This window comes from Staurois parvus, unplaced genomic scaffold (genome assembly GCF_062004578.1).
Source record: "Staurois parvus isolate SC_StPar_1 unplaced genomic scaffold, SC_StPar_1.0 ptg000014l, whole genome shotgun sequence".
NCBI classification, from domain to species: Eukaryota; Metazoa; Chordata; class Amphibia; order Anura; family Ranidae; genus Staurois; species Staurois parvus.
Window position 1 is genome coordinate 16,240,949 of NW_028317810.1, and position 13,153 is coordinate 16,254,101.

Genomic DNA, 13,153 nt, shown 5'->3' on the forward strand with positions numbered 1-13,153 from the left:
GACCTCAGCTCTCATAAGCACTCTGGAACTTGTCTCCAATTAGGAACATGTGTTCTGTTGTACAGTAAAGTGATGTAACAACTGCATGACGTGCCATAGCTATGGCCTTGCTTTTTAATCGCATTTACATTTTCATACCAATATTACATGGAAATTAAAATACTCAGCGGACTAGATATACTGACTTTAAGTTCATGGAAAGTTGACAGCTGAACATACTTTGCATATACTCAGAGAACCTCTAAGTGATGCTTAGGAGGTCATTAATAACAATTATCAGTACCTGTTATATTTAAATTCCATTTAATCACTGACCCAAAACTGTCCCGATGATCAGTGTTAATTTACAAAATCCCAAAAGGCCCATTAAATGCAGGTATATGTACTAAAAAGGTTAAATCATACAAAAAAAATCTACCCCAATAATTGTCCAATGTACACCTGCGTTCTATTAAAACTAACAGTGCTGTGCTTTTAAAACTCATTAGATATTTTCACATATCCAGGCATACTGTGCAGCAGTAATGGGTGGAGAGATTTTGCTGAAAAATTACAGACTTCCCTTGATATTTACTTTGAAAAACAAAATGAGAAAGCCATGTAATCACTATGACAAGTGCTATATGGAAATCAATACCTTTGTTGATAAACAACGATACATTTAATATTAATGCTAACCATAACTCTTTATTTATGTCAGTGCATGTCAATGCTGGCATTGTTGATAAAAGGTTAGGGTTAGCGATAGGGTTCCTCTGTTCTTTGATATTTAACATTATAGGGACACTGTCACCATACCCATGCTCAAAAGGTAACAACTCCTTGATCCCTTGAATTCAGTTCACATTCTCAAAATAATTATCAAAATAATTTCTCAACTGACTTAAGAACAGACTAAAATATAATTTGCTACTGTAGGTGCTGATGTTTGTACATTACCATTGGCCTTTTATTTACAGTGGATCCAGAAAGTATTCACAGCGCTTAACTTTGCCGCATTTTGTTATGTTACAGCCTCATTCCAAAATGGATTAAATTATTTTTTTTCCTCAACATTCTACAAACAATACCCCATACTGACAATGTGAAAGAAGTTCATTTTTAAACCTTTGCAATTTATGAAAAATAAACAACGAAAAAAAAAACACATGCACATAAATATTCACAGCTTTTGCTCAATACTTTGTTGAAGCACCTTTAGCACCAATTACAACCTCAGGTTGTTTTGAGTATGATGCTACAAGCTTGGCACACACATTTTTGGGTAATTTCTCCCATTCTTCTTTGCAGTACCTCTCAAGCTCCATTAGGTTGGATGGGGAGTGTCGGTACACAGCCATTTTCAGATCTCTCCAGAGATGTTCAATCAAGTTCAAGTCTGGGCTCTGGCTGGGCCACTCCAGGACATTCAAAGAGTTGGCACATAGCTACTCCTTTGTTATGTGGATTGTGTGCTTAGGGTCGTTGTCCTGTTGAAAGATGAACCGTCGCCCCAGTCTAAGGTCCAGAGCGCTCTGGAACAGGTTTTCATTAAGGCTGTCTCTGTACATTGCTGCATTCATCTTTCCCTCAATCCTGACTAGTCTCCCAGTTCCTGCCACTGAAAAACATCCACACAGCATGATGCTGCCACCACCATGCTTCACTGTAGATATGGTATTGGCCAGGTGGTGAGCAGTGCCTGGTTTCCTCCAGACATGACGCTTGGCATTCAGGTCAAAGAGTTCAATCTTTGTCTCTGTACATTGCTGCATTCATCTTTCCTTCGATGCTGACTAGTCTCCCAGTTCCTGCTGCTGAACAAATATCCCCACAGCATGATGCTGCCACCACCATGCTTCACTGTAGATATAGTATTGGCCAGGTGGTGATCAGTGCCTGGTTTCCTCCAGACATGATGCTTGGCATTCAGGCCAAAGAGTTCAAGCTTTGTTTCATCAGACCAGAGAGGTTTGTTTCTCATTGTCTAGGAGTCCCTCAGGTACCTTTTGGGAAACTCCAGGCGGGCTGCCATTTGACTTTTACTGAGGAATGGCTTCCGTCTGGCCACTCTGCCATACAGGCCTGATTGGTGGAGTGCTGCAGAGATGGTTGTTCTGGAAGGTTCTTCATCACTCCAGAGTGACCATCGGGTACTTGGTTACCTCACTGGCTAAGGCCCTTCTCCCTTGATTGCTTGTTTTGACTGGGCGGCCATCTCTTGAAAGATTCCTGGTGATTCCAAACTTATTCCATTTATGGATGATGGAGGCCATTGTGCTCATTGGGACCTTCAATACTGCAGACATTTTTCTGTACCCTTCCCCAGATTTGTGCCTTGATACAATCCTGTCTCGGAGGTCTAAGGACAATTTCTTGGACTTCATGGCTTGGCTTCTGCTCTGACATGCACTGTTAACTGTGGGACAGTTTATAGACGGGTTTATGCCTTTCCTAATCATGTCCAATTAACTGAATTTTCCACAGGTAGACTCCAATCAAGTTGTGGAAGGATGAATAGTGGGAACAGGATGCATCAGAGCTCAATTTTGAGTGTCATGGCAAAGGCTGTGAATACTTATGTACATGTGGTTTTTTTCATTGTTTATTTTTAATAAATTACAAAGATTTCAAAACAAAATTCTTTCACTTTATCATTATGGGGTATTGTTTGTAGAATGTTGAGTAAAAAAATAAATTTAATTCATTTTGGAATAAGGCTGTAACATAACAAAATGTGCCAAAAGTTAAGCGCTGTGAATACTTTCTGGATGCAAGTATTTACTGAATAAGCTTAATAATATGAGTCTAGAACAGCAGTCATGAGCCAGATATCCTCCTCAGCTTTAAATGATGTCACAATCATTGAGTTCATGTACCATAGCTCTCCATCTAGAACCTGTACAACATTATATATCCTTTTAAGCATAATCCATGTAGAGGTTGCACAATTCATATACAGTAATTTGAAAAAGTAAATACACCCCATGAAAATTGCTGACTCATTCGCCATATTTGAGCAAGAAAACTTTAGATCTTCATACAAACAGTGTCCACAAAAAGAGGTGATATACTTGAACAAATGACATATAAAAGTCACATGATGTACTCATTGTCTATAATCTAAATTAATATACCACCACAACAAAATCATGAATTTATAATTAGGTTTTCCAGATTAAGTGCAAATGGTTAGTACGTCCTTAGGAGTATACATACAGAACCTGTCATATTTAAACCTTAAAATAGCCAGGATTTGATATTCTCCTTGCTACTAATGTGTGTGGTGTCATCATGCCAAGATCAAAAGATCTCTCTAAGACCCTCATATAGAAGGTTTTGGTTGCCTATGAATCTGGCAAGAGATTTAACAAGATTACCAAATTATTTGAAATAAACCATCCCACTGGAAGAAATATAAACCACCAGTGTAATAGATTGCAAGTGAATGCTTGTTTATCCAGGGCTGACTGGGCCAGCAAATTCAGCTAATAAGTTGACCATTTAATGCAAAAAAAAAGTCTTTAAGGGCCTTAAAATAATGTTTTATGATCTGCAAGTAACTCTCACATCAGTTGGTTTCAAAGTGCAAGTATCTAGAGATTGCACCAATTTAACCTGCACGGATGGTGTGTCTGGAAAAAAAGCTTTTGCCATTCAAAAATAACATTACAGCAAGATTACAGTTTGCCATTGAAAATAAAGGCAAAGACCAGGTCTTATGAAATAATGTGCTGTGGACTGATGAATCAAAGATAGAGTTGTTTAGTCACAGGAGCAATAGACATGTTTGGTAAAAACCAAGAGAAGCATTTCAGGAGAAGAAACTCAAGCCAACGGTAAATCATGGTGGTGGATAATGATCAGAAGCACACTGTAATGGACCACCTGACAGCACCTCTATCAATCCCCTGGCAGAGCCTCCCCAGAGTGCGGAGTCTAAGCACCGGAGCACTTGTTCACCAGGGCCCCTGATGGTGGGGATGGACTTGGAGCGCTCCGGTACCAGGTCGCAGCTGCTAGGTATCTCCAACAGGGGTAGAGTAGTCTGACAGGAGCTCCAGGGGGCTAAGAGTCTGATGTGAGGGAGCCTAGTGATCCCTGCGGGATGGATGGATGAGCTAAATTAGAGTCATACAGGCCGGGTCTGTAACTAGTGGGTCGGTGAGGTACAAAACGGTAGGCAAAGGATAGTCAGGTCACACGCAGGGTCAATACCAAAAGATCAGATTTAAAGGGGAACATCCAGGAGCAGAGTCAGGCAGGCCAAGGGTCAGGACAGGAGAAGGCAGCAAGGTCAAACAATCCAGATCAAGATACTCACAACATGGGTAACAGCATACAAAGACCATTCGGCAACAAGTGTTTGTGCAGGGCAGGTTTAAATAGCCCGCCCTGCACCTGACAGGCGCAGCCTAGGTCCTAGTGCCTGCCCAGTACTGTCAAGACGACGGGTGCGCCTGGGTCCTAGTGCCCTGCCACCTACACGTCTTGGCAGACACCTACGCCTGTGTAGACCCATGCGTTGCGATGGTCCCTGACACACACTAGCCTATCCAAAAAAGATAAAAGGAAGAAATAGAGGGATGTGGAATGGCCTAGTCAAAACCCTGTTTTGAATCACAATAAAATGTTTTGGGGGATTGGAAACAGTTTTTCATGTAAAGCAACCCACAAACACCCTGCAACTGATGGAATGTTGCATAGAGGAATCTATAGGTCAATGTTAGAGACTGGAGGGTAGTAAATTGCCTACAAAAGTTAATTTCTTTTAAATTGGGCAGTACAGCTCCTGAGGACAAGGGTATACTTACCTTTTCTTGAATGTTTTTATTTTTGTATATCACCTTTTTCTGTAGGCAATGTCTGAATAAAGATGTTTATTGAGAATGTTTGCCTTGTTCGAATGTGTTGAAAAAGTCAACAACTTCCACAGGGTCACCTAATTTTCCACATACCTGTATGTTCTTTCAAATGTTTGACATAATTATTAACAAAGCATCTGTATATTATATGTACTGTATATAGTGAAGCCAATTGCATGTGCTATATAATATGATGCAAAAGGCATTTTTCTCAGGTATATGAACCTGTTACAGGGGAAAATCAATAAATGTTGTTACATATTCTTTCAGCCTGTATTCACTTTTCCTTATTTTGATAAACGTATCCAAAACAAATTAATAGTTCCTGCTTTTAATTCCCTCTCTCTTACCCCAATTTTTTCTTGTCCTCTGCCTTAGTTCCCTCCCTTCTTGACCCTCTACATCTTTCCCACCCTGTCTTTTATCTCCCTTTCCTCTCTCCTATCTTCTTCTACCTCTATCTTATCTTCTTTCTCTCCCCTCTTTCTCTCCCCTCTTATCTTTTCCTCTATCTTCTTTCTTCTTCGCTCTCTCACCTCCACACACTCTCCAATTCGCTCTTACCCCTATTCTTTTACCTATCTCCCCTCTTCACTCTACCCTCTCACCTTTCTCCCCTCCACTCCCTCTTTGCGAAACTTTGGTAAAAAAAAGTTCCCCTTTTAACCGTTTTTCTATAGTATGAGAGTAGGAGACCCCTTCATAATAATGCACAGAGAAGCCACATCCTAATAGAGTGTTTCAATTACTTTGGAAATCCCTATAAATGTGCTTTTTGCCAAATCTGTGCTTTTAATATGCACATTTAAGCACATATCACAAGCAATCTCTGAAGATGGTCTGTTCTTGCTTACACTGTAAGTCCTAACCAACATGACACAACACAATAAAAACACAAACTAATTTTCAGAGTGCATTTATTATCCCCAGAGTCAGCGATTAGGCAACATGTGTTTTAGAGAATATACTTTATAGACATTTTATGATGCACTGTACCTGCATTTCTTGACAAAAGGATGCCGTTGGTCCAAAGAGAATTTGACATTGTTCATCTGCTGTATACGTCATGCCTGGCAGTTTGGAGGGAATAATGACAGAGCTGATGCTTTGGGGATTTGTCTGCAGCAAACAGTTACTGGATTTTGACCTGGCAACACAAGCAGTGTTCAAAAACAAGAACAAAATGAGAGGTGGTTATGATTAAACTGCCATAAACATGCATTTTATGAATAAAAAGAACAAATGTTATTACAATTTTATTCAGGTTTGCAATAGAGAATAAAGCACTGTTTACTGTCTGACTGTCTGTTAAACAGAAATCCAAAACATCTGAATAGCCTTGCCCTATAACAGAGACGGGCAGTGGAGAGTTACCAATAATTCCTAGAATGAACTGGCTGAACCTGAACACACTCCCTTAATTCTCTTCATGCTGGCCAACTGTCCCACATTTTCAAGGACAATCCCAGGCAAGGCTGCCAAGTATTATTAACTAACAGTAAAACTGTACTGAAATTTGTATTCATCAGTACGAAAAAAGAAGTTAGCAAAAATAAAAAATTACATTATGACATTTTTCTACAGTTCTCTAGTTTTTTTTAAAAAACATGACTACCTACCAACATTTTCAGAATTTTTGGATTACAACACACAATTGATAATGCATGTATAAAAATATCACCAGCCATGTTTTTCTTTATAGATACGTGAGGGGAAGAATCTGTACTTTGGCCACACTTGCCTTTCTCTTACTCAACTGTCAGTGTACTGCGCATTTCAGCACATCACACACTTTCCTTTTTTTGGCAACTTTATTTGAAACATATGAAGTGACACCTCATTTATGTCACTGCCCAGCAGTGTGGTGTGTTCCACTGCTGTGCAGTGATATGTGGTGCCTTCCTGTGCGCTACAATAAAATGTAGTATGTCTGCATGTTATTACAGCTCACTGCACCACACTTTGGGGCTGCATTGCAGTGAGAATGGGGGAAATAGAAAACAGTTCTCACTGCCCTAGCATTTACTGGCATTCTTCCATTACAAAATAACATGAGTCATCGCACTGTGTGAACAGGCACTGAAAGATGCTAACACTAAATCAAAGTGAGGAATTTACACTGTTTTTAAGAATTAATTTATATTTAATGATGTATTAAATATTACAGAAATGTATTTGTGTATTTTATATTTGCATGACGTTTAGCTTTAAAGTTCTAATTACTGTCACAACTGAGTTCTCTAATGGCCAATTATCAGTAGCAGCCACCAGACCAGACTACAACTTCCAAGAACCTTTTAAAGGAAGTCTGATGACTGGTTCTTGAGAATAAATGATGGTAGTGTACTGTAAATGTATTAGTGTTGACAGGACAACAAAGAACTCCCCTGCTATGTCTTTGGCATCTATACAGGACTAGAAATGTGTAGAGAGAGACCTGAGTATCTCGTGTCCTGAGCTATGCAACAAACAACTGTAGTATGCTGAACAATGGAGAAGGGTATACAGAGCCATCATGGTGAGAGGAGCTGGGCAGGAAGAGACAAATTCTGCCATCATCAAAGTCTTAGATCTTTCCACTTATTTGAACTACTGTGTATGTGGGCATCCAACACTTTATACCACCATTGGCCTGCATACATTATACCTAGTATTCCTGGGTTTGGTGGAAAACATGGCATTGCCTATCCACAATGCAATGCTTGCTGCCTGTGCAAGAAATTGTCAGATCTGTGCTCTGCCATATAGAAGTGGGGATATTTTACATAAGTATTGTTTTAAAAAACCCAGGCACTCACTGTATATTTCTAGTTTTAGGTGTGTCTCCAAATGTTTGGTGGGTGGCTTATTTATATAACTCTAACACAGTCTCAAAACTTTCTAAACAAAGGTCCAGTTACCTGTCCTTCAGGCTTTAGGGGGGCCAGACTATGGCCAGTTGGATTACAAAATACCCTGGCATCAGTGGGAGTACCTCCTCATTGGTTTTAGTGGGAGGAATAGTGTGCCATTGTTGGTATCAGCGGGAGAAATGGTGCTCTATTGTTGGTATTTAGGGGATTAATGGTGCTCCATCATTGGTGGCTGTGGATAGAATAGTGCCTCAAGGGCCGTATATATATATATATATATATATACTATATTTATGATTATAATTATTTGCTTATTTGTCTTATTTTAAAGCTGCTTCATGGGCAACATATATTTTATAAAATACTCCTTAATTTTATTAACATTGATATTTCAGCTAAACTCCAGGCAAACAACTAAATACACAGGTTAAACATCTGTTTTACCTACTGAATAAATTATTTATCTGTCCATTTCAGGCTGAAATTTAGACATTTCTGTCACACAGCTCATTCCTGTCTGGTAGGAGTGGAGACATGATCTTTCTTTGCTGTAGTTTCACTTCTGCTTTCATGTGCACGTGTCCTCCCCACTCCTACTCTCTAACTGGACAGTAAAAGGAGAAGTGGCTGACTGATGAACTCATCTCTCTGTCAGTCTAGTCTGCTACCTCTTGCTATTGGCACTCCTTGCACTGCAGCACAACTGACTGGGTACTTGCAATGCGTATCCATCTCTATCCCTGTGTTCTACATTACAGTACAGTCCTATTCAGATTGCCTGCACACTAAAGCAGAGCAATTTAGTGGGCAGCTGTCAGCTTCAGCAGTGAGCTGGCAGTAGGGGGCAGTATGATGTGAATTTCAGCACATCACACAGTTCTTTTTATTTGGCAACTTTATTTAAAGTGCACAAAGTGACACTTCGTTCATGTCACTGCACATCAGTGTGGTGTGGTGCACTGCTACTGCACAGCAGTGTGGTGTGTTGCACTGCTGCAACACAACACACTGTAATAGCCAGGTTTGCTAATGACCTATTATTAGTAGCAGCTACCAGACCAAACTACAACTCCCAAGAACCTTCTGCAGGCAGTCTTTCTGCAGGGTCTTGAGAATCAATGACTGTGGTGCCATGTAAATGTATTGGTGTTGATATGATATGAGAACTCCCCTGCTATGGCTCTGGCATCTACAAAGGACTGGAAATGTGTAGATAGAGGCCTGAGTGTCCTGTGTCCTGAGCTAAGTAACAAACAACTGTAATATGTTGAATAGAGAGGGGTAAAAAGAGATATCATGGAAAGGGGAGCTGGGCAGGAAGATTCTGTGTGCATCAAAGGCTTAGATATTTTTACCCATCTGAATTACTGTGAGAGTGGTTACCCAGCATATAAAAAGCGGGTATAGGTAATAGGCCTCCACAAAAGCCAACAGGAGCTCATCTGCATCCACGAGGCAACCTATGAAAACACTTGAAGTAGACCATACCATTTATCTTGCTCTCCAGTATAACAATGGCTTGACATAGTGGATTTTGTAATCTCTTTATTGTTCCTTTTGCCATGCCTTGGGTCTCTAGCACTCCCTAGATAGCAGCTGTGAAAACTCAGATTTAAAATCAAACTTTTGTAGGCAAATTCTTTTCTGGACATTCTTACATAGATTATATGGATAAAATGCCATCATTCTCACTTTTCTGATTGCTTGAAACTTTCATTTTCCCTTCCTTGGTTGGAAAAATGATTTTTTTTTTATTGGATGACCTCAGCCAATGGAGCAAGGAGTGATAAGGGAAGGCAAAGTAAAAATGAGTAGAGTAAAATTTTACACACAGTTTTACAGCTTGAATTGTTAGAGATATGATATGATATGAGTGTAAGCGATACATAGTTTACAACAGCCTCATATTTGCAGTGTTTTCATGGAGAACTAGCCATTTCAGGGAATGGGTCTACTAACTTGTCTAATGTTAATATTTAGTTACTACACACAAACTGTATCTTGAGCGGTAATGCTCATTTTGTTCTATACAAACTCTATTAAAATAACTAAATCACTTCCAGTGAGCAAGATTTTTATTTTGCTTTTAGCAAAGGTCAAATGAAGCCTAGAATGATTCTCTAACTTTCTTTTAATAATAAACAATTCCAATGGATTATTTCTGGACATGAAACGGTCATTAGTATAATATGTAGCTAACAAGTGGAATTAACAAAATGTTTATTTAAGTAATGTTTGTTCTAGTGACTCATTAAATTGCCAGCTGCTCTAGATTGCTTGAGACAATGTAATAACATCTGAAGGATGTGTAAGGTAGATGACTTGAACAATTTATAATGCAATATTTGATATGCATTAGAGGGCAACAGTAAGTTGATAGTTACAAATGTTTTTATGACATAGATGTTTAAATTACTTATTACTTCTCTTCTACATTAACATGAGATGGATTGGAAGGTCCTGTGAACATAGCACGAGATCTAATTCTATAATTCAACAATTCAAAATAATTACCTTAGAAATCTTTCCAGGTCTTCTCGACTACATCTGGACCATGAAACATCTCCGAGATTCTGCCCCTTGATCCATTCTCCTGACATAATATGAAGACCATCTGCACAGGATGGGTGGTCATTGTCATGATTGATACCCATGCTAGTTTTATCACATATAAAAGAAAAATTATCATAAAAACTTATACAACCATCTTCTTACATATACTGTATAACAGATTTAGCTTCTAAATAACTTTAAACATAGACATAGTAAAAATCTGTTTTACTAGTTAGGAGGATTAAATGCTATTGCTTTATGCTTGGCTCTACAGTATTTGAGTTATAATATAAGAATAACATAATATTAAATAATCAAGTTATAAAATAAAAATTGGTCTTATTTGGTCTTAGTGCTCTGGGGTTTTGGATCTCCATTATATCCTTCTCTTTTTTATTTTTTACTATTTGTTTTTGCAGATGGAGATATGACCTGTGTGTCTCTTTTTGTAGCTTTATAGCCCTCCAACATACTTTTCCTTATGATTTTTGGCTTGGTTTTTATATTATCAAGTATCCTTGGTATCCATCTATCTGGACTTGGATGCTTTATTATTTTTTTCAATATATCATTAGGTAAAACATGTATCCTCTTTTTTTGCTATTTGCCCTTATGCTCTTTATGTCTTTCCACCTTAGTTGGAAACTCCTGTGATAAACAAACTTGAGCCTACCTCTGAGGTAGCTGGATGTACTAGCAAAACCGGTCAGGAGGGCTATTTCTACACTCCTTGGTCTCCTAATGAAACTTGCCTTGATGCCAACAGCATGATAAATATTATCAACTCCATCTTGACCTTGTTTCAATGCATTGAACTTTCCTATTTTTTAGGAACTTTTCTACTATCACCTATCTATAGACTGTCTCTATTTCCTGATGGAAATGCTATCCAATTGTTGTCTGGTCCAGACTCTTCATACCAATGTATATTGATGTATGAGGGAGGTCACAACTTTTCACATCAATCCTCCCCTGGATAGCACCTTCAGTTGCTAAGCGCTAGAGGGAGGCAAAGGTTTATATGGTCAATTTATTTCCTCCTCTGGACTACATCAAAGTCTGGCAATATTTCTGGGATCAATTAATGGTTGTCCCCAATTAGATATTTATCTGGCTATAATCTCAGTGTAAGAGAGAGGTCACTGTGAATCACATTGTGTACAAGATATCCTCCTCTGGACTACACAGTATTATCCTTATGGGGTCCTAACCAACCTTAACCAACTTTGTTTTCTTCTGAGTGGCACAAGCTTATGATACAGGAGATATACATCTTTGAAGATGACTCTAAGATATTTGAATTTAACATGCTGAGCAGCTATGGTCAAGTTAAGAAGATTTTATGCTAAATGTTTACAATAGATGGCAATTATTGGCACCCTTTGGGGGGAGCAAGTGAGACCTATGGAGTGTGGTTTGTTTTTATATTTACATGTCTGTGTCTAATTAAGGGAGTTGTTCATGTACTTTGACTACCAGCCCTTTGATTTAGAATATATACTAATATTACAAAAAACCCACAAATCTTGGTTGAGTCCATAACTAATCTTTTTTGTTTGTTTTCAAACTCCTGTGATTACCTATGTGCTCCAGTAGCCTGCACCTCTCTGGTCTTATTGGGGGAAGGGGGGTCTCTCCCCCTCCAGGAAGTATGAGGACTATAGAATCATTGGTCCTGTAAGTTGCTGACTGTTATCTTATGTATTGTTCTTTGTTTGCGTGTTATTTCCTTATACTGATTATGTATATGCTTGCAATGGTGAATTTACCACTGTGATACATATCCCGCTGATGAAGATTCATACCAAGAATTTAAATATGCTGGGTATCTATGTGCATGATTATGCTTATGTATCCCATTATGGGTTTTATCTATATGATTATGGACCAAGTTCTTACAATGTTTTTATATACATGGTGTTTTCTGCATTTTTAAACAAACTATAATGAATGTTTTAATTTTGTCTGATTTTTTATGTCCCCTAAAAACCCCTTCTTTTTGCTATCTTCTTTTTTATCATATTTATGGGATGTGGCACTGTACATAACCAGATTAAGCCCTATCCCTTTAGTGTGTGTGCAGTTTTTTGCATTGTATTAAGTTTTTTGTACCTATAGCTAGCATTTTGTGTGTGATTTTTATAAAAAGTGTACAATTCATTATAATTAAATTGCAACCAGAATTGCGGCCAAAGCCTTCAAAAGGTTAGTAAATGATTAAATATTTTGTCAAATTTCTGTTTTTCCATTGGGGAGCTTTTCTGTCACTTCCAGTTATGTCACACTAAAAAGAGGAACCATTCTAATGTGCATAGAGACTACATTAAAACATGTATAGGCTTATTTATGAAGCTTTGGAACTGATATTCAACAAACATTTACAGCAGGTGACTCTCCTGGCTACACATGTTTTAAACAACAGTGATTGATTCACCACCAGTGAATGGTTGGTACTTGTCACATTCACTCTTTTTAAAATATGCAATTTGTTTATTTTATTTTTAACTTATTATTTATTTGTTAGAGCTCATACACACAGGACTTAAAAATCTCCTTTTTTACAGGCATTTTAAATATTTTTCGGCCTGTAAAAGCACCTCTTTGTTAGCCTATGTGCCCATGCACATATAGGCATTTACAGGCTGAAAAAACCATCACCAACGCATTCAGAAGAGGAGCTTTTGGGCAGAAAAAATGCTTGATGCACCTAAACAAGTGTAAATGTTTGAGCATTCATTCATTCCAATGACTAGAATAAAACAATATTCTGGCCAATGGAATCCATAAATGCTCAAATACTTGAAGTGCCTAAACATGTGCAATATGCATCTTTAGGGTTGTTTTTAAGCTGTTATTAAAAGCCTTTAACCAGCACTAGCAAATTTTTTCAAACTGTTTTTAGGC

At 38.3% G+C, this 13,153-nt stretch overlaps 1 protein-coding gene across 1 annotated transcript in view; it reads right to left on the reverse strand.

Moving 5' to 3' along the window:
• Window positions 1-13,153, reverse strand: part of ADAMTS19 (ADAM metallopeptidase with thrombospondin type 1 motif 19) — a 275,226-nt gene that overhangs the window by 134,757 nt on the left and 127,316 nt on the right. The window contains exons 9-10 of the mRNA XM_089677700.1: window positions 10,211-10,351; window positions 5,841-5,991 (exon numbers count right to left, since the gene is read on the reverse strand). Of these exons, the coding sequence (XP_089533826.1) occupies window positions 5,841-5,991; window positions 10,211-10,351 (292 nt within the window). The remainder of the gene's footprint in view (window positions 1-5,840; window positions 5,992-10,210; window positions 10,352-13,153) is intronic.